The sequence below is a fragment of the Salvelinus fontinalis genome, chromosome 16 (assembly GCF_029448725.1).
Source record: "Salvelinus fontinalis isolate EN_2023a chromosome 16, ASM2944872v1, whole genome shotgun sequence".
Classification (NCBI taxonomy): Eukaryota; Metazoa; Chordata; class Actinopteri; order Salmoniformes; family Salmonidae; genus Salvelinus; species Salvelinus fontinalis.
The window spans coordinates 5,705,536-5,732,894 of NC_074680.1; the positions used below are offsets into that span (position 1 = coordinate 5,705,536).

The 27,359-nt window shown below is 42.9% G+C and overlaps 1 protein-coding gene across 1 annotated transcript in view; it reads left to right on the forward strand.

Moving 5' to 3' along the window:
* Positions 1 to 24,773, forward strand: part of LOC129812556 (MAM domain-containing glycosylphosphatidylinositol anchor protein 1-like) — a 310,719-nt gene extending 285,946 nt beyond the window's left edge. Inside the window, exons 17-19 of the mRNA XM_055864208.1 lie at positions 6,500 to 6,630; positions 11,965 to 12,073; positions 22,436 to 24,773. Of these exons, the coding sequence (XP_055720183.1) occupies positions 6,500 to 6,630; positions 11,965 to 12,073; positions 22,436 to 22,530 (335 nt within the window). The 3' untranslated portion in view covers positions 22,531 to 24,773. The remainder of the gene's footprint in view (positions 1 to 6,499; positions 6,631 to 11,964; positions 12,074 to 22,435) is intronic.
* Positions 24,774 to 27,359: the final 2,586 nt, after the last annotated feature.

Sequence of the window (27,359 nt, forward strand, 5' to 3'; positions counted from 1 at the left end):
CTTGGTCACGCGCCTTCCTCATTATATCGTCTTGCGTTCCATTACTTATTTACTCCATGTGTAACTCTGTGTTGTGTCTGTTCACACTGCTATGCTTTATCTTGGCCAGGTCGCAGTTGCAAATGAGAACTTGTTCTCAACTAGCCTACCTGGTTAAATAAAGGTGAAAAAAAAAAAAAAAAAAAAAAAATAGAGACTGAAAAGAATTCTCCGGTTGGAACCTTATTGGATATAAATGATCCTGAACAACATCCTGAAGATTGATTCTCTACTAAGTTTGACCAGTTTATTCGACCTGGAATATAACTTTTTGAAGTTTTCGTCCCACGTTTGCCTGCATCTGCGCGAGCATTTGGACACATGTACTACACATGCTAGCAAAATTAGCTAATTGGACATAAGTAATGGACATTATCGAACAAAACAACAATTTATTGTGGAACTAGGATTCCTGGCACTGCATTCTGATGAAGATAATCAAAGGTAAGGGAATATTTATGATGTAATTTCGTATTTCTGTTGACTCCAACATGGCAGAAAAATGTTGTTACATCTGAGCACTGTCTCAGATTATTGCATGGCGTGCTTTTTACGTAAAGTTTTTTTTAAATCTGACACAGCGGTTGCATTAGGAACAAGTGTATCTTTAATTATATGTAAAACATGTATCTTTCATCAAAGTTTATGATGAGTATTTCTGTTATTTGACGTGGCTCTCTGTAATTACTCCGGATATTGGAGGCATTTCTGAACATGGCGCCAATGTAAACCGAGATTTGTGGATATAAATATGCACATTATCGAACAAAACATAAATGTATTGTGTAACATGATGTCATGAGTGTCATCTGATGAAGATGTTCAAAGATTAGTGATTAATTATTTTTAATGGTTTTTGTTACTACTCTACTACTTTTGCTGGGAAAATGTCTGTGTTTTTCTGTGGCTATGTACTGAGCTAACATAATTGTTTGGTGTGCTTTCCCCGAAAATCCTTTTTGAAATCAGACATGTTGGCTGTATTCACAACATGTGTAGCTTTAATTTGGTGTCTTTCATGTGTGATTTCATGAAAGATTGATTTTTATAGTAATATATTTCAAATTGGCGCGCTACATTTCTTCTGGATTTTGGCCAAGTGGGACGCTATCGTCCTACCTATCCTAGAGAAGTTAACAAAAAGTGATAAACATTGATGATTCCTCGGCAGTCCTGCTGCTGTCCCTCTTTCTCTCTCTCTGGGCTAACCAGACCCGTACAATTTTTTTTATGGATCCAAAGCTCATTAAATGTTGTTTAATGCTGCCGCTGAGTCCAAAGAGGGAAAATGAGGGGGCGGGAGACACAGAAACATGGCTTATGGGTAATTAAGAGGGAGAGTGAGGACAGGATAGAGGGAGAAAGACAGATAGAGGATGAGTGAGTGAGGGTGTCACGGCCTGATTTGTTTTACCTGTCTCCACCCCCCTCGAAGTCAAATCAAAATCAAATCAAATTTATTTATATAGCCCTTCGTACATCAGTTGATATCTCAAAGTGCTGTACAGAAACCCAGCCTAAAACCCCAAACAGCAAGCAATGCAAGTGTAGAAGCACAGTGTAGAAGTCACCCATCTTACCCACTTATCCCCTGGGTATTTATACCTGTGTTTTCTGTCTGTCTGGGCCAGTTTGTCTTGTTTGTTCAAGTCAACCAGCGTTTTGTCTAAGCTCCTGCTTTTCCCCAGTCTCTCTTTTTCTCGTCCTCCTGGTTTTGACCATTGCCTGTCCTGACTCTGAGCCTGCCTGCCGTCCTGTGCCTTTGCCCCTACTCTGGATTACCGACCTCTGCCTGACCTGACCCTGAGCCTGCCTGCCGTCCCGTACCTTTGCCCCACTACTCTGGATTATCGTTTGCCGGCCGCTGTTGTTGCAATAAACATTGTTACTTCAACACAGTCTGCACTTGGGTCTTATCTGAAACCTGATAGAGGGAAGCAGTGAGTGAGTCTGTGAATCCTAAACCCCCCCCTCTCCTCTACCAAGTCGCTCAGAGGGCCCTCCATTGTCACGTGTTGCTGACGAAACTCAGAGGGTAACTTCCAGAGAGTGGCGAGGGGATCAATAAACCCATCAACTATGGGACACACTCGTGACTTGAATGATGTTCCACTTTTAAATAATAATTAAATGAACATGAAATTCAAACTAACAAATCCCCCTGTTGTTTTACAAGATATAAACCTCAGTAACAGTTAAACATTTCATTTGGGGGTTATTTCGTCTCTTACATATGTCTCAATATGATACAAGGAATATATGGCTCATCTGTTACAAAAGTCTCAAAATTAAACAAATGCATGTGACATATAATTAGGCACGCCTCTCCATACTTCTTTAATCAAATGGGCCAAACATACCGCGGTGCGTGTCGGGATAGCACTTCGCTCTGACGCCTGCAGCCTTGCCGGCTTTGGCCAAAGTGGTTGTCGAAGGGTCTAATTCAGCGTCTCCCAAACTCGGTCCTCTGCACCCCAAGGGGTGCATGTATAGTTTTTTTCCCCTGACACTACACAGCTGATTGAAATGATCAAAGCTTGATGATTAGTTGATTATTTCAATCAGCTGTGTAGTGCTAGGGCAAAAAGACAAAACGTGCACCCCTTGGAATCGCGAGGACCGAGTTTACGAAACCCAGGGCTAATTAGCCCCTACACCACTCAGTCCTGGGTCCCCCCTGGGTGGAAGTTTTGGTTTGACCCTTGCAGTAGACAGCTGATTTAAATAATCAAAGCTTGATGATGAGTTGATTAGGGAGAGATTTGAGATTCAGCCACTGGGATTCAGCCAGTGAGTGAGCGAGTACTAAATTGAACTGCAGAGACTCAGTCCAAGTCTCTACACTTCTCCAAAAGTGTGTACTCATTCACTCACCCCATGCATTAGATTGGTCCTTACCGGTCCTTGGATTTTTCTGTCCCTTTAAATCCATAAGGGGGGAGTGAATGAGTGCACACTTTGGGAAAAGGGTAGATAATCAGAATGTAGACTACCACAGAAATGACTGAGATGAGGATCTCAGTTCTAATGGAGTTGTCAATCAGACACTCATCAGACCAACATGCCAGGATAGGTCAAAGTTAACCAATGAATATGCTAAGTCACACTTGGTTTTCAGACACACTCCAACAACCAACCACCATGGGAGGGGTTCAACAGTCATAAATCATGTTTTTCATGAAATGTGACGATATTTGGATAAAACCAGATCAAAGTATGATGACCAAAGTATGAAACATGTTGCTTCTACATTGATAAAGTTTGATCATAAAGTTACTGGTCCCCTCCTCCACGTCAAATACTTGGATTCAGGAGGCGGGATTATTACAAAGACAGGGTGACATCACCCTAAATCAAATTTTTATACACCAATGGTTACATTATATTCTCTTAACTAATTTAAGTAAATACAGCCATTTTTCTCATCCATTTACACACAAAATCAAATTGTATTGGTCACATACATGTGTTTAGCAGATGTTTTTGCGTGTGTGGAGAAAAGCTTGTGTTTCTAGCTCGGGCGGTGCAGTTGCCGTACCAGGTGGTGATACAGCCTGACAGGATGCTCTCAATCTGTAAAATGTGTGAGGGTTTTAGGTGCCAAGCCAAAGTTCTTCAGCTTCCTGAGGTTGAAGAGGCGCTGTTGCGCCTTTTTCACCACACCGTCTGTGTGGGTGGACCATTTCAGTTTGTACGCCGAGGAACTTGAAGCTTTCCACCTTCTCCACTGCGGTCCCATCGATGTGGATAGGGGGGTGCTCCCTCCCCTATTTCCTTAAATCCACGATCAGCTCCTTTGTTTTGTTGACGTTGCATGAAAGGTTAATTTCCTGACACCACACTCCTATGGCCCTCACCTCCTCCCTTTAGGCTGTCTCGTCATTTTTGGTAATCAAGCCTACTACTGTTGTGTCTTCTGCAAAGTTGATGATTGAGTTGGAGGCGTACGTGGCCACGCAGTCATGGGTGGACAGGGAGTACAGAAGGGGGCTGAGCACACACCCTTGTGGGGCCCCATTGTTGAGGATCAGCAAAGTGAAGCTCTTGCTTCCTACCTTCACCACCTAGGGGCGGCCCGTCAGGAAGTCCAGGACCCAGTTCCACAGGGCGGGGTTCAGACCCAGGGCCCCAAGCTTAATGATGAGCTTGGAAGGTACTATGCTGACCTATAGTCAATGAACAGCATTCTTACATAGGTATTTCTCTTGTCCAGATGGGCTAGGGCAGCGTGCAATGCGATGGCGATTGCATCGTCTGTGAATCTATTGGGGAGGTAAGCAAATTGATGTGGGTCTAGGGTGTCAGGTAAAATAGAGGTGATATGATCCTTGACTAGTCTCTCAAAGTACTTCATGATGTCAGAAGTGAGTGCTACGGGGCAATAGTCATTTAGTTCAGTTACCTTTGCTTTCTTGGGTACAGGAACAATGGTGGCCATCTTGAAGCATGTGGGGACAGTAGACTGGGATAGGGAGAGATTGAACATGTCTGTAAACACTCCAGCCAGCTGGTCTGCGCATGCTCTGAAGACGCGGCTAGGGATGCAGTTTGGGCCGGCAGCTTTGAGAGGGTTAACACGCTTAAATGTCTTACTCTCGTCGATCACGGAGATACCTTACAGTGAAATGCTTACTTACAAGCCCTTCACCAACAATGCAGTTAAGAAAAAGAAGTGTTAAATAAAATATAGAGTAATTAAAATGTTTTATTAAAAATAATTAAAGAGCAGCAGTACAATAACAGTAGCGAGGCTATACAGTTGAAGTCGGAAGTTTACATACACTTAGGTTGGAGTCATTAAAACTCGTTTTTCAACCACTCCACAAATGTCTTGTTAACAAACTATTGTTTTTGGCAAGTCGGTTAGGACATCAACTTTGTGCATGACACAAGTCATTTTTCCAACAATTATTTACAGACAAATTCCAGTGGGTCTGAAGTTACACGAAGTTGACTGTGCCTTTAAACAGCTTGGAGAATTGCAGAAAATGATGTCATGGCTTTAGAAGCTTCTAATAGGCTAATTGACATCATTTGAGATCTACCTGTGGATGTATTTCAAGGCCTACCTTCAAACTCAGTGCCTCTTTGCTTGACATCATTGTTGGGAGCAATTTCCAAATGCCTGAAGGTACCACGTTCATCTTTACAAACAATAGTACGCAGGTATAAACACCATGGGACCACGCAGCTGTCTACCGCTCAGGAAGTAGACGCGTTCTGTCTCCTAGAGATGAACGTACTTTGGTGCGAAAAGTGCAAATCAATCCCAGAACAACAGCAAAGGACCTTGTGAAGATGCTGGAGGAAACAGGTACAAAACTATTTATATCCACAGTAAAACCAGTCCTATATGGATATAACCTGAAAGTCCGCTCAGCAAGGAAGAAGCCACTGCTCCAAAACCAGACCTCCAAAAGCCAGACTACGGTTTGCAACTTCATATGGGGACAAATATTGTACTTTTTGGAGAAATGTCCTCTGGTCTGATGAAACAAAAATAGAACTGTTTGGCCATAATGACCATCGTTATGTTTGGAGGAAAAAGGAGGAGGCTTGCAAGCCGAAGAACACCATCCCAACCGGTATAAAATACAGTATATACATATGACGTGAGTAATGTAAGTTAGGTAAACATTATTAAAATGGCATTGTGTAAAGTGACTAGTGATCAATTTATTAAAGTGGCCAGTGATTGGGTCTCAATGTAGGCAGCAGCCTCTCACAAGCTGTTTTACAGTGTCTCGGCTTTGATGCACTTGTACTGAACTCGCCTTCTGGATGGTAGTTGTGTGAACAGGCAGGTTGTTGTCCTTGATTATCTTTTTGGCCTTCCTGTGACATCGGGTGCTAAGTTCGTAATTGTACAATTGTATTCGTATTTACAGACGGCATACAAGTTTGTTATTAAGGCACATGAAAGATGGCATTTCAGAAGAAGAAAATCATTTTGATTAAAAAAAGGTTACGTTCAAATGGCTCTCCTGTGAAGCGGGTGGGGAGCATTAAGCCAGGGAGACAGCCAACCTAACGTATGCATTGAATTACCGCTACTACTTGTGCTTAAGAGAACCCAATATATTATTCAGTCTCAAATCTAGGAAAGGCGCAGAAAACAAAGGAAAGTGCTCTCAGCAGAAAAGGAAAATTAACTTCTAATAAACTTACATCTAATAAACTTAGATTGTGGTATAAAACACAACAGTAAAAAATAGACAGAAACTGAACACACACACGCGCTTCATTTTTCTAGCCTTTTTTTTCCTATTTTCCCTAACCCCTAACCCTAATTGTAACCCTTTCCCTAACTCCTAATTTTAAGATAGCTTTTGTCCTCGTGGGGATGTGGGAAATGTCCCCACAAGGATAGAAGAACAAGACCCCTCACACACACACACTCAAACCCCCCTCCAAAGCCTCTCAATAAGCTCTGTTCTCCCCTCTCTACCCCAAAATGTAGGTACCCTGGACGTGTGGCTGAGGGTGAAGAGCATCGCCTCTGTGGACACTAAGGTCTGGAGCCTGATTGGGAACCAGGGTCCTGACTGGAACCAGGCTAACATCATTGTCAACCCCAGCGGACCCTTCCAGGTAAGGCCGTCCACGAGCATGCCCGGACAAAAATGTACCTTGACAAAATATTCCAATGGCTGCTTTAGATTCAATCGGCATTCTGGAAAAACGTTCATTTGAACGTTTTTTCGAACTTGAGAGTCGAGAAACTTTCACAGCACATTGTAGGGGGATGACTACTAATGTAAAAAATGAAATCAAAAACAATTCTGACACAAGGTTTGCTCACACTTTATTTGGATAGTCCGGATTGTCTCTGGTTTTTACAGGACGCCGATGATTTATGATGAGAATGGGTAATCCACAGAATGTTCAGTGCTTTATTGCACAAAATAAAGTGATTTGTAAACAAAAACAAATAGCAAAGATTTGCAAAAATTTTAATATATTTTACCAAATGCAGTCGTCCTGCACATCCCTGGTCATGAGTAAGCCTGATATTCCTGGTTGGCACGCTATGGAGGTCCACTCGGCTCCACAGAAGCCTCAGTTGCACTTTACTCCCACTCATCCCTATGGAGGTCAGGCGTGCTGAACCGCTGACTCAGCGGTGTGTGTAGTGTGCAGTGATTACCGCTCAGGGCTCCATCTCATCTCCCCAGGTCCCCTGTTTGTGCTGAGTCAAGTCTATATAGCACGCGCGTGTGTGTTTGTGTGTGTATGTGTGTGTGTGTACATCTGTGTCTTATCTGGGTCATTGTAAGAGTTTGGATATACAGCTCTTATGTATAGGTACACACGTGTTTGAATGTGTGTATTTACAGTAGAGGAACATGCACATATTGGTTTGCCAGTCAGCAACCTGCTAGTTGGAATATGGCAGAATACAAACAAAGTAGTCATTCCTTCCGCAAGACAATCAAACAGGCAAAACGTCAGTATAGAGACAAAGTTGAGTTGCAATTCACCGGCTCAGACATGAGACGTATGTGGCAGGGTCTACAGACAATCACGGACTACAAAAGAAAAACTAGCCATGTCGCGAACACCGACGTCTTGCTTCCGGACAAGCTAAACAACTTCTCTGCCCACTTTGAGGATAACACAGTGCCAATGACGCGGCCCGCTACCAAGGACTGTGGGTTATCCTTCTCCGTGGCCGACGTGAGTAAGACATTTAAACGTGTTAACCCTAGCAAGGCTGCGGGCCCAGAAGGCACCCCTAGCCGCGTCCTCAGAGCATGTGCAGACCAGCTGGCTGGTGTGTTTACGGACATATTCAGTCTCTCCCTATCCCAGTCTGCTGTCCCCATCATTGTTCCTGTACCCAAGAATACAAAGGTAACTGAACTAAATGAGAGACCAGTCAAGGATCATATCACCTCCATCTTACCTGTCACCCTAGACCCACTTCAATTTGCTTACCGCCCCAATATGTCCACAGACGATGCAATCCCTATCTCATCTGGACAAGAGGAATACCTATGTAAGAATGCTGCTCATTGACTATAGCTCAGCATTCAACACTATATTACCCTCCAAGTTCATATTTAAGCTCGAGGCCCTGCGTCCGAACCCCGCCCTGTGCAACTTGGTCCTGGACTTCCTGAGGGGCCACCCCAGGTGGTGAAGGTAGGAAACAACACCTCCACTTCGCTGATCCTCTACACTGGGGCCCCACAAGGGTGCGTTCTCAGCCCTCTCCTGTACTGCTTGTTCACCCACGACTGCATGGCCAAGCACGCCGCCAACTCAATCATCAAGTTTGCAGACGACACAACAGTAGTGGGCTTGATTACCAACAATGACGAGACAGCCTACAGAGAGGAGGTGAGGGCTCTGGGACAGAGAGACTGAAAAACAGCTTATATCTAAATGGCCATCAGACTGTTAAATAGCCATCACTAGCACAGAGAGGCTGCAGCCTATATACACAGACTTAAAATGATTGGCCACTTTAATAAATGGTACACTAGTCACTTTACATATCTTGCATCACTCATCTCATATGTACAGTTGAAGTCGGAAGTTTACATACACCTTAGCCAAATCCATTTAAACTCAGTGTTTCACAATTCCTGACATTTAATTCTAGTTAAAAATTCCCTGTCTTAGGTCAGTTAGGATCACCACTTTATTTTAAGAATGTGAAATGTCAGAATAATTGTAGAGAGAATTATTTATTTTTATTTGGCCATTGGCCCAGTTTTGTTGCAAGAAATTCTAATTGGTAAACCACAGGCTAGGGCCGGGTTATAAACTACATCCTGTCCCTTTGTTCTGTGGAGAGAATCACTGGAGAGCATCACTGAGGGCAGAGGAGTGATTTGTCCTATTTGAATAAACCAATTTTCTTCCCCCTGATTTGCTGTGTGGTCGGTGTTATTAAAGAAGAACATCAACTACTAACAATATCAAACATTGGGAATCATTTATCAAGGACTTGACAAACAATACTACCTAAACCATCTAAACTGGAACAACCATCTCTGTAAAAGATGCAATAAGTCCAACCCCTTACAGATTAGTGATGAGAATTCCGAGTCTTTTCTGTGAGCCGACTCATTTTGCTACATTCACGTAAAAGAGTGGCTCCCAAACAGCTCTTAGTTAATGATGCTTCAAAATCGACCTAGAACCAATGTATATCCCAAAAGGTAGGCAGATCGTGAAACGTTGTTCAAATACATTTTGACCTGGCCAAATTATTAGACACTAACAATGATAATGCCTTCTTTTTTTTTTACGCAATGAAAAAAAATCAGTACGGTCCAGACGCACTCTCCATGTTATTTATTGTTTCTGCAGTGAGAATTCACCCTCTTTAGAGAATTATTTTGTAACTTATCTGCAGAAAACGCCTTGTTTTGAGCTCAAAAAGCAGTGGTAGCAGTATCCAAATGTAAGGGTCTTTCACTGATGGGATTCGGTTCCTGACGTTCATCAAAAAGATGCGTTCAAAAAGAGCTGGTCGTTCCCGAACCCTTCACTATTACAGATTGGATTAGTTTAGAAAAGTTGTACCTTTTGTATAGTATAATCAATGAATCAATGTGCATGCAGAAACGTCGATACTAGAACATTCTAAAACTCAACCTGCAACACAGCATTCAGGGAGGAATGATAATGAGCACCCTCTCATGTCTTTTTCACTCTGAGAGAGTTAACTGAAATACAACAAAGCCACGCAGTGTTGATCCCACTGTGAATAAAATAACACTTATTTTCGTCGCCGCGTGGTGAAAATGTTAATCCCACTGGTGTTAACCCCACTGGAATCAACACTCAGTTATAACACTCACAACACTTTTTACCTTAACACCAACACTTGCACATTTCCTGTGCATGCGCGTGTGCAAAGTGTGCATGTATCTGCATGCACACAAGCCTGTGTGTGTGTGTGTGCACCTGTGGGTGTGTGTCATAGGGAGCTGAGCCAGACTTTAGGGACAGCCCTGTTCTACTGCTACACATGTATCCCCTCCAGCAGGAGAAAACAAAGTGAGAGCATAGTAATTTAGACAGACACGCACACAGCCCCACTTACAGATGTTTACACAAGCTTCAAAATCTCACACAGATACCCCAATCTTTACAAATATAAACCACACACATCAATAACAACCACACACCACATAGACAAAGGCATACAAACGTGCACAAACACACATGCACACACACGCACACACAGCTTTATAGCTGTTTAATTCATGGGGCCCTGGCAACTCTCTTTCCATCTCTCTATTTCTCTTCCATCTCAATCCTCTCCCTCTCTCTTCACACTCATGTCTCTCTCAATCTTCTCCGTTTCACCTCTCTTGCTCTCTCTCTCGTAGACATAGTGGGTGTGTGTTTATTTGTGTTGGTGCTTGTGTGTGTGCGTGCATGTGTTTGTGTGTGTCTATTCACAGCCCCTGGTAAGGCTTGTCTGCCCTATAATAAATCAGGCTTGTACTGTCGGCAAGCGTTGGCCTCTGCCTATTAGATGAGGGGATTTACGCGAAAGAGCTATGGAAGTGAACACATGAATAAAAATGAATAGCAAGACCTGGCCAACTAGACACACAAGCACACACACAAGGACAAAGGTGTGTGAGGTGTGTGTGTGTGTTCATGTGCATTTATAGCGGTGTGACTAATACCATTGAGTATAATTGGACATTGTGTGAATGGGCTCTTTTCCTCGACACCACCTGTCCGCCCACCACGGCCCTTTGGCCAATTAGCCTAGCCACCCCTCCGTCCTTCTTCCCCCTCGCGGACAAGTCAAATGAAGATCCCTCGCAAACGAGTAGACCAGTCACATCTATCAGAGTCTCACTCCCTTCACTCCCTCCATCCCTGTCAAAACCTCCTCTCCAGGCATTCTTTATTTATTCAAAGGAGTCCCTCGTTCAAAAGGAGTGTATTCTGGGATTCAATTAGAGAATAGCAGCAAGATAGCCGCGACGTCCACCTTTCTGCTAAATTGGAAAAAAAGAGAGAGTGGTCAGAGTGCTGGTAGTTGATGAGCCCCTGGTCAACTGTGGGCCAAGAGGCTGTGTGGCGTTTTGTCCTTATATGGACGAGTGCGCGTGGCGGGGGTTGTCCTGTGGTGCCTTAATTGCAACCTGTAGGGATGCAACCATAAGAAGCATACACTCACAGCGATGGCTAGTTTAAAAATGGACACGCACAGAAATATCGAGGCACTCTAACACACACGAGCCAGAGTATACACTAACGCCAATGAGTGCACATTGCCTCACACTCAATATGCCGCAATCATTCGCCATGGATATGCAGTATCCCCGTTTTGTTTTCTCATTAAGAGAATTAAGAATGGATTACCCACCAGTCTGAGGTGAATGCTATTATGTGAAAGTGTACTCTCCTTGTTGCTGTGGTTTCCTTTTTTCTCCAAATGGAATACGCTCTATCTTTGATTAGCTCGGTGCGATGGGGTTTGGGGCTACAACTTTCCACAGTAATTAAGCTGTCAATCAAAACCAATGTCTTCTGGGTAAAGATGGAGAGCCGAACTGAAACTTTTCCTAACAGGTGGCCAGGGTATATAAGCCACTGCCCATTGCTTACGCCACAATATCTGGCCTCGTTTTATTTTAGGACGTTTGTTATTTTTTCAAATGGCTTCATAACATGACCTTAGAGTAAACTCTGTCACTCTTTTTCATTTTGTTGTAAAGAGAGAAGTCAGGATAGGGTTTTGGAAAGTGACAAAATGTAAAAGAAAACTTAAAAAAAAAAAAAAACATTATTCTGAGTGGTAAATCACTTGTAAGGTCTATGTAATTCTTGCCAGCAATTTTGCATAATACTTTGGTGGTATTGGCAATGTAAGTGGAAGTTCATTTTCTATGGAAAGCCCAGTTATTCTCTTTTTAAAGTCTGTTTTTCCCTTTCCCTGTCCAGGTGGTGTTTCAGGCCATTTGGGGATCGGGCTACGAAGGCGACATTGCCATCGATGATGTATCAGTCACCAAAGGGAAATGCAAGCAGGAGAATTCCGTCTCCAACACAGGTATGTCACAATATTACTGTAGGTGTAGGGGGAAGTTGACCCTTGACGCAGATCTTAGGTCAGAATCTGTCTATTAATCTCACCAACTCACTGTAGGCAGACAGTCTATCACATTCTCACCATTACAAACCAAACACAGTATAGAAAGAAACTGTTCAGTTTCACCCAGACATTGTTGAGAGCTTGCCCTTTCAGAGACGTTGGCCTTTTCCCAAAGCTGTACTCTGATGTATGGTTACTTTGAAAATGTAATATGCAATAAATAAACGCTTTCTGCAACAGGTGGATGAATTTACAAATTGTTTTAAGATTTGGGGAAACCAGAAAAAGAGGGATAGAAGGGGGGAATATAGTTAACCAGAAATCAGAGACCCTAATAATGGAAACTGGTGGCAGAATGATATTAATGAGGAGAGAGATTTAAGGCGTTAGAGAGAAGGCGAGAGAGCAAGAGATTAAGAAAGACAAAGTGAGGAGAACGAATTGCAGAAGACATGTGGCATAATAATAGTAATGGGGGGGAAGAGCTGCCCCCAATGGGGAAACAAAAGTGTCAGCACCCAACCATAACACTTGTGGGCAATACAACAGAACAGATTAACCGGAATGACATTTAATCTCACAGGTGGCCAAAAAGAACAATCTGAAAGCCACGCCCCTACTAAGCCACACCTCCAGTCTTCTGATCTGACCCAGTGGTGCATAGCTCAGTGACCCAACTGGCTAGTTAAAAAATAACCCAAAGTGTGTTCTGTCCACTATTTACCCATCACTGGGTAGCTTTTAACCTAGCACTTTTTTAGTGTAGCAAGGCACACCCTTCATTGACACTGCTATAGGATTCCTCCATGCTACCCACACCAAACTCTATACAATGGCTTCATACAGCCCTGACCAAAGCACTGACCATAATTGAAAGAGCTCTTCATTGCCAATGTATAGGCAGCCACAATTGAACAACTCCACACGATGGCTTCTATTGACAAGTATTCACCTCTAAGTGAGAAAGCGCTCACTGTCAATGTATTCTTGTGTCCGTTGACCACCACTGACCACAGTGATTGAATCAAGCCGGCACTAAATTGATTTGAAGCTGCCCCTGACCTCAAGCGCATTCTGGGAAATAGAGATAGAGAACCATTAACATTTTGTTTGTAAATGAATGGGGCATCTTGGGAAATGGTCAATTATAAAAGATAAAGCTACTGTACTATCACAATATCGAGGGATCAAGTTAGACATACTGTAGACTATAATTTGGGAAAGAAAGTGGTGTGGTACAGTGTTGACATCTGTGTATTTTTACCACTCAGGATGGTGCCCACGTTAATATTTTCAACACTTATGGGTGTGCCCAACATAGCTGAAGGCACATGCATTCCCCACAGATCAACTGGGGAGGTACTATAACTTCGGCGAGACAAGCGGCCTGACTATCCAACACATTACAAACCTCTGTGCATTGGGTCCCTTCCTTACGAAAAGCAACAGGCCAAGACAACCAAAACAAATCAAGAGACATCGGTGGGTCAGTAAATAATTAACGAGAAAACCACTCTACCTCCCCCAAAACACCTCATCTGAGATAGCAGCGAAAGAGACGAGAGCTAGTGGGGAAGAAGAGAGTTATAGCAGGGATCCTAAAGGAATACAGTGAATTATTGATGGAGGGTGTAAACAGGAATCTAGGCTACGCTAGCCCGTGTGGTTGACGCAGTGGTGCAGCTATTTTTTGAATGTATTTTTATTTTACTTGGCAAGTCAGTTCGGAACAAATTCTTATTTACAATGACGGCCTATCCCAGCCAAACCCAGATGACACTGGGCCAATTGTGCGCCGCCCTGTGGGACTCCCAATCACAGCCAGATGTGATACAGCCTGGATTTCAACCAGGGACTGTATTGACACCTCTTGCACAGAAATGCAGTGCCTTAGACCACTGTGCCGCTCAGGAGCACAGATAGATTAGCTGAGACAGATGAGCTATTATTGGTTAGCGGAGATTGGGTAGAGGAAATATGCAGCCCACACACCTGGGCAACCTGTATGTATAAGCAGATGCAACAATGAAGAATGATATATGTGGGTAAAACAATATAGGTTGGTTTGTTGGACATACAGTAGATTAAGCCTAGTCCTGGACTATGAAACATGTTCAACAGAGATGCTCTATTTATATAGGGCCAGTTTCCAAAACACATAATTTGCCTAGTCCTGGACTAAAGTATATAACTACTGAACAAAAATATAAATGCAACATGTAATGTGTTGGTCCCATGTTTCATGAGCTGAAATAAAAGATCCCAGAAATTTTCCATACACACAAAAATATATCCCTGTTAGTGAGCAGTTCTCCTTTGCCAAGATAATCCACCTGACAGGTGTGGCATATCAAGAAGCTGATTAAACAGCAGGATCATTACACAGGTGCACCTTGTGCTGGGGACAATAAAAGGCCACTCTAAATTGTGCAGTTTTGTCACACAACAAAATGCCACTAATGTCTCAAGTTGAGGGAGCGTGCAATTTGCATACTGACTACAGGAAATTCCACCAGAGCTGTTGCCAGTGAATTTTACGTTAATTTCTCTAACGTAAGCCTCCTCCTACGTCATTTTAGAGAATTGTTCAGTTGGTCCAACTGGCCTCACAACCGCAGACTACGTGTATGGCGAGTCGTTTGCTGATGTCAATGTTGTGAACAGAGTGCTCCATGGTGGCGGTGGGGTTCTGGTATGGGCAGGAATAAGTTACAGTGGCTTGCAAAAGTATTCACCCTCCTTAGCATTTTTCAAATTTTGTTGCCTTACAAACTGGAATTAAAATAGATTTTTGTTCTTATCATTTGATTTACAAAACATGCCTACCACTTTGAAGATGCAAGAAATAAGACAAGAAAACACAAAACCTGAGTCTGCATAACTATTTACCCTCCCAAAGTCAATATTATGTTGAGACACCTTTTGCAGCAATTACAGCTGCAAGTCTATTGGGGTATGTCTCTATAAGTTTGGCACATTGAGCCACTGGGATTTTTGCCCATTCTTCAAGGCAAAACTGCTCCAGCTCCTTCAAGTCGGATGGGTTTCACTTGTGTACAGCAATCTTAGTCATACCACAGATTCTCAATTGGATTGAGGTCTGGGCTTTGACTAGGCCATTCCAAGACATTTAAATGTTTCCCCTTAAACCACTTGAGTGTTGCTTTAGCAGTTTGCTTAGGGTCATTGGGACAGAGGTTCACCTACCAGCAGGACAGTCTCAAATCCCTGGAAGACTGAAACAGGTTTCCTCAAGAATTTCCCTGTATTTAGCGCCATCCATCATTCGTTCAATTCTGACCAGTTTCCCAGTCCCTGCTGATATAAAAACATCCCCACAGCATGACACTGCCAATACCATGCTTCACTTAGGGAAGAGGTGTTTGGTTTGCGCCAGACATAGCGTTTATCTTGATGGCCAAAAGGCTCAAATTTTGTCTCATCTGACCAGAGTACCTTCTTCCATATGTTTGGGGAGTCTCCCACATGCCTTTTGGCAAACACTTTTAAGCAATGGCTTTTTTTCTGGCCACTCTTCTGTAAAGCCCAGCTCTGTGGAGTGTACGACTTAAAAAGCGGTCCTATGGACAGATACTCCAATCTCCGCTGTGGAGCATTGCATCTTCTTCAGGATTATCTTTGGTCTCTTTGTTTCTTCTCTGATTAATGCCCTCCTTACCTGGTCCGTGAGTTTGTGGGTGGCCCTCTCTTGGCAGGTTTGTTGTGGTGCCATAGTCTTTCCATTTTTTAATAATGGCTTTAATGGTGCTCTATGGGATGTTCAAAGTTTCTGATATTTTTATATGACCCAACCCTTATCTGTACTTCTCCACAACTTTGTCCCTGACCTGTTTGGAGAGCTCCTTGGTCTTCATGGTGCTGCTTGCGTGGTGGTGCCCCTTGCTTAGTGGTGTGGCAGATTCTGGGGCCTTTCAGAACTGGTGTATATATACTGAGATCATGTGACACTTAGATTGCACACAGGTGTACATTATTTAACTAATTATGTGACTTCTGAAGGTAATTGGTTGCACCAGAACTTATTTAGGGGCTTCATAGCAAAGGTGCTGAATACATATGCATGCACCACTTTTTCATTTGTTCTTTTTTTGAATTTGTTGAAACAAGTAATTTTTTTCCTTTCACTTCACCAATTTGGACGATTTTGTATATGTCCATTACATGAAATCCAAATAAAAATCCATTTAAATTACAGGTTATAATGCAACAAAATAGGAAAACCGCCAAGGGGGATGAATACTTTTGCAAGGCACTGTACGGACAACGAACACAATTGCATTTTATTGATGGCAATTTGAATGCACAAAAATACCGTGGCGAGATCCTAAGGCCCATTATGAGGCCCAGTTTCTTGAAGGTATCTCTGACCCACAGATGTGTAAATGTCATTTGAAATCCATAAATTAGGGCCTATAATGAATTGTTATCAATTGACTGATTTCCTCATATGAACTGTAACTCAGTAAAATCCAAGAAATTGTTGCATGTTGTATTTATATTTTTGTTCAGTAATACCATTTCAATGGAGATTCTTCACTGATAATGATTTTTAGTCGAGGCTAAATCTGTGTCTGGGAAAGTGGCCCCATATAGACTACCAGTCAAAAGTTTGGACAAATCTTCTCCCGCCACTTGGGCTTCCGAGTAGTGCTGCATCTCAGTGCAAGAGGAGTCACCACAGTCCCTGGTGTGAATCTAGGCTGTATCACATCCGGTAGTGATTGGGAGTCCCATAGGGGCGCAATTGTAGCGGTCCTGCTGCTGGGTTGTTGCCCTCCTACGGCCTCCTCCACGTCTCCTGATGTACTGGCCTGTCCCCTGGTAGCGCCTCCATGCTCTGGACACTACGCTGACAGACACAGCAAACCTTTTTGCCACAGCTCGCATTGATGTGCCATCCTGGATGAACTGCACTACCTGAGCCACTTGTGTGGGTTGTAGACTCCGTCTCATGCTACCACTAGAGTGAGAGCACCGCCAGCATTCAAAAGTGACCAAAACATCAGCCAGGAAGCATAGGAACTGAGAAGTGGTCTGTGGTCACCACCTGCAGAATCACTCCTTTTTTGGGGGTGTCTTGCTAATTGCCTATAATTTCCACCTTTTGTCTATTCCATTTGCACAACAGCATGTGAAATTTATTGTCAATCAGTGTTGCTTTCTAAGTGGACAGTTTGATTTCACAGAAGTGTGATTGACTTGGAGTTACATTGTGTTGTTTAAGTGTTCCCTTTGTTTTTTTGAGCAGTGTATAAACACTGGCTTTCCTCAAAGCCAGTGACATGTCATTATTAAAGATTGAAAAAAGTAATGGGCCTAGACAGCTGTCCTGGGTCATTTCTGATTCTACCTGGATTATGTTGGAGAGGCTTCCAGTAAAGAACACCCTCTGTGTTCTGTTAGACAGGTAACTCTTTATCCACAGTATAGCAGGGGTTGTAAAGCCATAACACATACGTATTTCCAGCAGCAGACTATGATCGATAATGTCAAATGCCGCACAGAAGTCTAACAAAACAGCCCCCACAATATGAAAAAAACAAAAACATAACACTGTCACACCCTGATCTTGTTCACTAGTCCTTGAGATTGTCTCCACCCCCTCCAGGTGTCGCTTATTGTCCCCAATGTATATATCCCTTTGTTTCCTGTCTCTCTGTGCCAGTTTGTCTTGTTTGCCAAGCCAACCAGCGGTTTTCCTTGCTCCTATTTGAGTAGCAGCAGTGTAAAATAAAGGAGGGGAGGTCAATGCATATAGTCCTGGTAGCCATTTGATTAATTGTTCAGTAGTCTTATGGTATGGGAGTAGAAGTTGATAAGGAGCCTTTGAGAACTAGATTTGGCGCTCTGGTACCGCTTGCCGTGTGGTATCAGAGAGCACAGTCTATGACTAGGGTGGCTGGACTATTTAACAATTTTTTGGGCCTTCCTCTGACACCGCCTGGTATAGAGGTCCTGAATGGCAGAAAGCTTAGCTCCGGTGATGTGCGTGGCTGTACGCACTACCCTCTGTAGTACCTTGCGGTCTGAGGCCGAGCAGTTGTCTTACCAGGCAGTGATGCAACCCGTCAGGATGCTCTCGATGGTGCACCTGTAGAACCTTTTGAGGATCTGAGGACCCATGCCAAATCGTTTGTGTCTCCTGAGGGGGAATAGGTTTTGTCGTGCCTTCTTCACGACTGTCTTGGTGTGCTTGGACCATGTTAGTTTGTTGGTGATGTGGACGCCAACCTGCTCCACTACAGCCCCGTCGATGAGAATGGGGGCGTGCTCGGTTCTCCTTTTCCTGTAGTCCACAATAATCTCCTTTGTCTTGATTATGCTTAGAAGTTTTTGTCCTTGCACCACGCGGTCAGGTCTCTGACCTCCTCCCTGTAGGCTGTCTCGTCGTTGTCGGTGATCAGGCCCACCACTGTTCTGTCATCGGCAAACTTAAAGATGGTGTTGGAGTCGTGCCTGGCCGTGCAGTCATAAGTGAACAGGGAGTACAAGAGAGGACTGAGCACGCAACCCTGAGGGGCCCCCGTGTTGAGGATCAGCATGGCAGATGTGATGTTACCTACCATTACCACCAGGGGCAGCCCGTCAGGAAGTCCAAGATCAGTTGCAGAGGGAGGTGTTTAGTCCCAGGGTCCTTAGCTAGTGATGAGCTTTGAGGCCACTATGGTGTTGAACGCTGCCCTGTAGTCAATGAATAGCATTCTCACATAGTTGTTCCTTTTGTCCAGGTGTGAAAGGGCACTGTGAAATGCAATATAGATTTCATAATCTGTGGATCTGTTGGGGCGGGATGTACATTGGAGTGGGTCTAGGGTTTCTGGGATAATGATGTTGATGTGAGCCATGACCAGACTTTCAAAGCACTTCATGGTTACAGCGTGAGTGCTACGGGTTGGTAGTCATTTAGGCAGTTTACCTTAGAGTTCTTGGGCACAGGGACTATGGTGGTCTACTTGAAACATGCTGATATTTCAGACTCAGACAGGGAGAAGTTGAAAATGTCAGTGACGACACTTGCCAGTTGGTTAGCGCCTGCTCTCAGTACACGTCCTGGTAATCCATCTGGCCCAGCGTCCTTGTGAATATTGACCTGTTTAAAGGTCTTACTCACGTCGGCTGCAGAGAGCGTGATCACACAGTTGGAACAGCTGATGCTCTCATGCATGTTTCAGTGTTATTTGCCTTGAAGCGAGTGATTTAGCTCGTCTGGTAGGCTCATGTCACTGAGCAGCTCTTGGCTGTGCTTTCCTTTTTAGTCTGTAATAGTTTGCAAGTCCTGCCACATCCGACGAGCATCAGAGCCGGTGTTGTACGATTCGATCATTGTCCTGTATTGATGCTTTGCCTGTTTGATGGTTCGTCGGAGGGCATAGCGGGATTTCTTATAACCTTCCGGGTTAGAGTCCCGCTCATTGAAAGCGGCAGCTCTACCCTTTAGCTCAGTGCTGATGTTGCCTGTAATCCATGGCTTCTGGTTGGGGTACGTACAGTCACTGTGGGGACGACATCATCAATGCACTTATTGATGAAGCCAGTGACTGATGTAGTGTTCTGCTCAATACCATCGGAAGAATCCCGGAACATATTCCAGTCTGTGCTAGCAAAACAGTCCAGTAGTTTCGCATCTGCTTCATCTGACCACTTTGTTATTGACCGAGTCACTGGTGCTTCCTGCTTTAGTTTTTGCTTGTAAGCAGGAATTAGGAGGATATAATTATGGTCAGATTTGCCAAATGGAGGGCGAGGGAGAGCTTAGTACGTGTCTCTGTGTATGCAGTAAAGGTGGTCTACAGTTTTTTCCCCCTCTGGTTTCACATTTAACATGCTGATAGAAATGAGGTAAATCTGATTTGAGTTTCCCTGCATTAAAGTTCCCTGCGTGAGTGTTTTCCTGTTTGCTTACAGCTCATTGAGTGCCAGCATCGGTCTGTGGTGGTATGTAGACAGCTACGAAAAATACAGATAAACTCTCTAGGTAGATGGTGTGGTCTACAGCTTATCATGAGATACTCTACCTCGGGCGAGCAAAACCTCGAGACTTCCTTAGATATTGTGCACCAGCTGTTGTTGACAAATATACAATGACCGCCACCCCTTGTATTACCAGAGGCTGCTGTTCTATCCTGCCGATAGAGCATATAACCCGCCAGCTGTATGTTATTAATGTCGTACTTCAGCCACAAATCGGTGAAACATAAGATATGACAGTTTTTAATGTCCCGTTGGTAGGATATACGTGCTTTTAGTTCGTGTAACTATTGTTCTCCTCCTCGTCTGAGGAGGTGCATGGATCGGACCAAAACGCAGCTTGTGGAGAATACATGATTTATTTAATAATAACGAAGACGAAAATACACTTGAGCAAACTATACAAAACAACAAACAACGTCAACAGACCTGAACATGAGAACTTACATATAACGAAGAACGCACGAACAGGTACAGACTAAACAAAACGAAACAGTCCCGTGTGGTACGAACACTGACACGGAAGACAATCAACACACAAACAAACGGTGTGAACAGCCTACCTTAATATGGTTCTCAATCAGAGGAAACGTCAAACACCTGCCCCTGATTGAGAACCATATAAGGCTAATTAACAATGAAACTAAACATAGAAGCAAACAACATAGACTGCCCACCCAGCTCACGTCCTGACCAACTAAACACAGCTAAACAAAGGAAAATAAGGTCAGGAACGTGACAAGTCGTCCCATTTATTTTCCAGTGGTTGTACATTGGCTAACTGTACGGATGGCAAAGGCAGATTAGCCTCTCGTCGCCTGATCCTCACAAGGCACCCCAATCTCCTTCCTCAAAGTCTCAGTTTCTTTCTCCGGCGAATGACGGGGATGAGGGCCTGTTCGGGGGTCTGGAGTAAATCCCTCCCGTCGGACTCATTAAAGAAAAATTCCTCGTCCAATTCAAGGTGAGTTATCGCTGTTCTGATGTCCAGAAGCTCTCCTTTCGGTCTTAATTAAGAGACGGTAGCAGCAACATTATGTACAAAATAAGTTACAAACAAAATACCACGGTTGGTTAAGAGCCAATAAAACAGCAGCCATCCTCTCCATTACGCCATTACTGTAAGCAGCCATTACTACACCAAACACAATTCACAAAGTTTTCAGAGTATGAATGCTGATCTAGGATCAGGTCCCTCTTCTCCTTATCTCTATGATCTAAAAGGCAAAACCGATCCTAGATCAGAGCTTTAACTCTAAGACACTAAATACATACAATCCCAGATCTTTAGCCATCGCAGACCCCTACTTAACTTGTTCTCTATGGGAGAGGACAGGAAGAATAAAGAGCTTGATTATGAATACATTGATTTTCTAATCTTTCTAATATAAATCCATATTGATCTCTTAAATACCTGTCTCGCTTTTTATTTCTGAAACTCATTCCGCAGACAGCTTGCATGCATAATGCGCTGGTGACTTTGTGTAAGGGCGGTGTGTGTTTGTTTGGTTTTACTATCCAGAAGTTCTCACAGGGATAGTAACACAAGGATCATTTCTCCAGTCCCCACAAGGAACAAGGCTTAGGGGTTAGGGTCAGGGTTAAGATTGCGGTAAGGGAAAATAGGATTTTGAATTGGAATCAATTGCTTGGTCCCAATGATAGTAAAACAAACGTGTGTGTATCTGCATTTGCGTGCTATCTGACAAACGGAGAGGAAGGGTTGCAAATGTCTCATGAACTGTAGGTGCTTTGTGATTCCGTTTCTTTGAATCCCTATGCTTACTCAGAGTACCAAAAAAGCAGTGACATACATACATTTTTCTAAAAGCACAGTACATCATCTACATACAGAACAGCTATTCTTTGAAAGGGTTTGGTGTAGAGATCCTCATGTCGAACGAGGGGCGAACAGTTTGATGATGACATCAATGGGCAAATTGTCTCTTAGATGCTACCTCAAAGCACTTATGACACGCATCCAATCTCCATTGTGAATCCTGCCTCTGAAGTGATAAAAAGCCTTGTTCCCCTCATTCCACTCTCAGGCTTTTAAAGTTCCAGATGTTGTTTTAATACCACATCTCTTCACATGTTCTCGCTTCATAACATCTTGGGATTGAGTTGCAATATCTCACAAGGCTTTACTTTTCATTTCTCCCACACATTTTTCACATGTGGATTACTAGACGAGATAAATGTATTGCACCGTAACTAAATGCCAAAAGGCTTCAACTCTTGAACTCTTTACAATCAATGTGACTTGTTGGTTGTGGTCAATAGTCTATTGTGCTCCGACCATTTAGTTTGTTCTGTTTGTGTTTTCCACAGTTCTGATTGGAGGAGCCCCGGTGCTGTGCTCGCACCCATTGGCCACCTCGCTGACCTTCGCCCTCTGCTCCTATCTACTGCTGCTCTACAGATGATGAGCACAACTCACAGCGTCACCTGTCCACCTTTCTGTTTTCATCGCCAATCCATCCTTCATATCTCCCATTCCACCCTGGCTAAGCTTGTGCCACTTCTTCTCTCTCATTCATCTTTTCCACACTCACACTTTTACAGTCGTACGCTGCTGCCTTCTCCAGTCATACTCATGTCCTTGTGACCTTTGACACCCAATATCCAACCCCTCACAGCAGACACTCACCCGGCTTCACTCTTCCGTCACCTCCATCTACTCTTTCCCAACCCCGTATTCCTGGGACACAAGTGTCGGACACTCTACCAAAGACGACGAAGGACAAAATAAAAAATATGGGTGGGGGGAGGGGCTGAGGATTATAAGAGAAGGGGTGGTCTTCCCCCCCCTGTTTTTGAACCCTCCCCCTCGCCTCCTTGGGCTGGATGCCAGTTAGCTGCCGCATCACGAAGGCAGACTGAGTGACTGACAGAGAAAGAAAGATAGAAAGTAAGAAAGAAGCTCCCACTTGCCTCTCCTCTACCAGTCGCTGCAGTAGGACCTGCGTTAGATTGTACGTATACATTTCTCTATATAATATATATTACAAAAGTTTAAATAACATTTAAGTGAAGAAAAACACTCATGGACATGGACGACTTTACAGGCTACGACAAAGCGAAACTAAAGAAGCACAAATGTATACAATCTATTCTTTCTTTCTTTTCCAAAGAAGTGTTTTTTTGAAGTATTCTTACTGCATGAGGCTTTTTTTTTTATATCGGTCAGCGATAAACGGGAACCTCCCACTGGGCAAAAACTGGTTCAATCGATGTTATTTCCACGTCATTTCAACTCCCAAAATCAATGTGATGACATTTAATCAACTTGGGAAACTAATTGGATTAGCAAAAAGTAATCAATGTAAGAGCATTTCGTATTTTTTTTATACCACTTTTAACCTAAATCCAAAAAGTGGAATTATTTTGTTGATTTCCCGTTTAATTCACGTTAGTTGACAACTCAAGCAAATGTAAATGAAAACTATAAGTTGAACTGACATCTATACCCAGTGGGCTTGTTCATACTAAACAAAAATATAAACGCAAAATCAAATCCAAATCAAATTTTACTTGTCACATACACGTGTTTTGCAAATGTTATTGTGGGTGTAGTGAAATGCTTGTGTTTCTACCTCCAACAGTGCAGTATTATCTAAGAAGTAATGTCTAAAAATTTCACAACAATACATGCAATACACACCAATCTAAGTAAAGGAATGGAATTAAGAATATATAAATATATGGACGAGCAATGTCAGAGCGGCAAAGACTAAGATACAGTGGAATAGAATAGAATACAGTGTACACATATTAGATGAGTAATGCAAAATATGTAAACATTATTTAAGTGACTAGTGATTTCAAATCTATGTATATAGGGCAGCACCCTCTAATGTGCTAGTGATGGCTATTTAACACTCTGACGGCCTTAAGATAGAAGCTGTTTTTCAGTCACTCGGTCCCAGCTTTGATGCACCTGTACTGACCTCGCCTTCTGGATGATAGCGGAGTGAACAAGCAGTGGCTCGGGTGGTTATTGTCCTTGATGATGTTTTTGGCTTTCTGTGACATCAGGTGCTGTTGGTGTCCTGAAGGGCAGGTAGTTTGCTGCGGTGATGCATTGGGCAGACCGCACCACCCTCTGGAGAGCCCTGCGGTTGTTGGCGGTGCGGTACCAAGCGGTGATACAGCCTGACAGGATGCTCTCAATTGTGCATCTATAAAAGTCTGTTAGGGTTTTTTACTCAGCCTCCTGAGGTTGAAGAGGCGCTATTGCGCCTTCTTCACCACACTGTCTGTGCGGGTGGACCATTTCAGTTTGTCAGTGACGTGTACGCCCAGGAACTTGAAGCTTCGCTGACCAAGGCCCTTCTCCCCTGATTGCATTCTCAAGGATGATCATTGGAAACGGGATGCACCTGAGCTCAATTTAGAGTCTCATAGCAAACAATCTGAATACTTATGTAAATAAGATATTTTTTGTTTTGAATTTTTAATAAATGAGCTGACATTTCTAAAAACCTGTTTTCACTTTGTCATTATGGGGTATTGTGTGTCGATTGATGAGGGAAATTGTTTTTAATCCATTTTAAAATAAGGCTGTAATGTAACTAAATGGGTAAAAAGTCAAGGGGTCTGAACACTTTCCGAATGCACTGTATATCCAATCGTAGGTCATTTTAAATCTATTCATTTGTGTCCAGAAATGAGTTATAATTATACGTGTTGCTCTTCATGCACTTTAATGTGAAATTAAATGACACAAAATGTGCCCTGTAAGCCATTTGATGCTCATTATGTACTAATGATAGTTTTTTTATACTTCATGATTGTCACACCACCCCCCATTAGCTGAGGTAGTTCTAAAATGTACACCGTACCGTATATTAAGGAGTGGCTTAATCAATACATTCCTCTAGGATACAACATAGCATTTACAAGAAAGGATGTCAGTTTACTGCTATAGTCCCTTAGGGTTGCACATTACAGGAACCTTTCCCAAAATTCCCAGTTTTTTTCAGGAATCGCGGTTGGAGGACTCCCAGTTCCCTCCCTGCTTATTCACTCCTGATTCCGGGAATTCTCCAACCAGGATTTCTGAAAAGAGGGGGAATTTGGGAAAGTTTTCAGAATTATGCAACATTAAACCCAATCACAAATAATTTGGCATTACCACACCTCCAATTATCTGATGTTTTTACACGATCCAGGTTTCTCCTTGACCACCTTGACCAAAGGGGTCTGCATTTCATGCGTGAACATTTTCAAAACTCTCTTACTGTCAAAATGTTTCCCTGTAGTTCTCGGTCTAAAACAAGAAAGCTAGAAAGGACCCCCGTCATACAGCATGGAGAGCAAACTCCCCAATAAGTAAGTGCCTCACAGCTGGTATTCCTCCGTGAGGTGACCTACCATCCAGAAAAACACTTCAGCTGGTCGGCGTAGCATCCAAGCAATATCTGTGGCCATGGTTGAGAAGGGATGGGCAGTCACCCAGTCACTGGAAAGGACCCCCTTCCATTAGAGACATCACCACACACACAGGGGATGCTCCACGAACTCAACAGCAGGACCGACTGAGTGTTACTGTATAGGTCTTCACATGTCCTCACCACCAGTGCAGACAATTCTCCGCTAACAGAAAGGGTGCATTCCAGATACAGCAATGTTGATCAGGGTGAGTTTACCAAACACATAAAGATCATCTTTAGCCTTTTAAAGATAATTGTTAATCAATTGCCTAGAAAAGGACTTAAGATGATCTTAGTGCTAAAGATGATCGCTATGTTTTTGGGAAAGTCACACCAAATCTTGAAATGCCTGGTGAAGTCTTTAACGTCTAATAAACCACATCAGCATGCTGTAATGAAACTATAATCTGCGCAGACCTGTGCAGGATCTGTGTACTTGGAGCACACCCCAATGAGTGAACCCTCCACAATGCAGTCAGATTGGTCAGAGTAACTACGCAGCTCCTGCCTGTCTACGCAAATGTGTGCAACGCGGACAGATTCAAGACAAAGACAGTGTGTGTGTATATGCACTTTAGTGAATAATTGAAAAGTATAGCAGTGCTGGGTGTTGCATATTCTTTGTCATGTACTGAAATATTTTAGAAGAAAAATACATTTGAAATATGACTCCAAAATGTATGAATTAATAATCACGAAAGAACAAAAAGAGATGATTTTGGCATCCTTTTTTTCATGTTTGCCAATGCACACAGTGGTTTCTCGCACATTGAGTCGCCATCACACGTATATAATATCTTCACAAAAACAACTCTTTGTGACTTGCTATGGGGTGTAAAAATGCAGAAGGTGACAAACTACCACTCTATATCCTTCTCTATTCACCTGTTTGTATTCAAGCCGTGCATATTACACTGTTAACCCCAAGTAGTAAGTTGAACTCAAAGTCAATTAAACATCATTATTACTTAAAATGTTTGTGGTACTGACTCAAAACAAAATGAGAAGTCATTCTATTTTGTTATATTTTTTGCACCCATTTTTATTTATTTTTTACCTTTATTTAACTAGGCAAGTCAGTTATGAACAAATTCTTATTTACAATGACGGCTTAGGAACAGTGGGTAAACTGCCTTGTTCAGGGGCAGAATGACAGATTTTCACCTTGTCAGCTTAGGGATTTGATCTAGCAACCTTTCGATTACTGACCCAAAGTCCCTGGAATCTTACAACCCTACATGGAGGACTGATGAGGCCTGTAAACCATGAGTTTTAGGATAAAGCTAGGCCTCAAAACAAGCCCTCATGATATATGTATTGCCATAAATTGTTCCATATTAATGATTACATTCACCTAGGAACTAACCTGGTGAATGCCATAGAACAAAAATGAATAATCAACAACCATGTCTTTGTCACATACAGTCTTGGGTGGTAACTCTACAATTCACTCGAAAGGCAAAGCACACTGGGAAAGTATATTGAAGGTGTGACTTAGTAGGGGGCATTACTCCAAATTTTCAAGCTGAACTCAAATCTGGACCCCCTACAGGGTCACTATCCAGGCTTCCATCCAACCTTTTTCTGCGAGTAAATACATGTCAGATGAAAAATGTAATGACAGTCCTGATGGAAACAGAACATTTTTCTGTAAACTTTCCTAATGTCAACAAAACCAAATACGCTACACAAGGTGGGATCTGTTTGTGTTGGTAAAATTAATTATGCAAGAAATTACTTTGGGAAAGAGTTTATGCACAAATATTGAAATAATATCCATCATATCGAAGTAAACTTGGAGTCACGCAATGACATGTGTG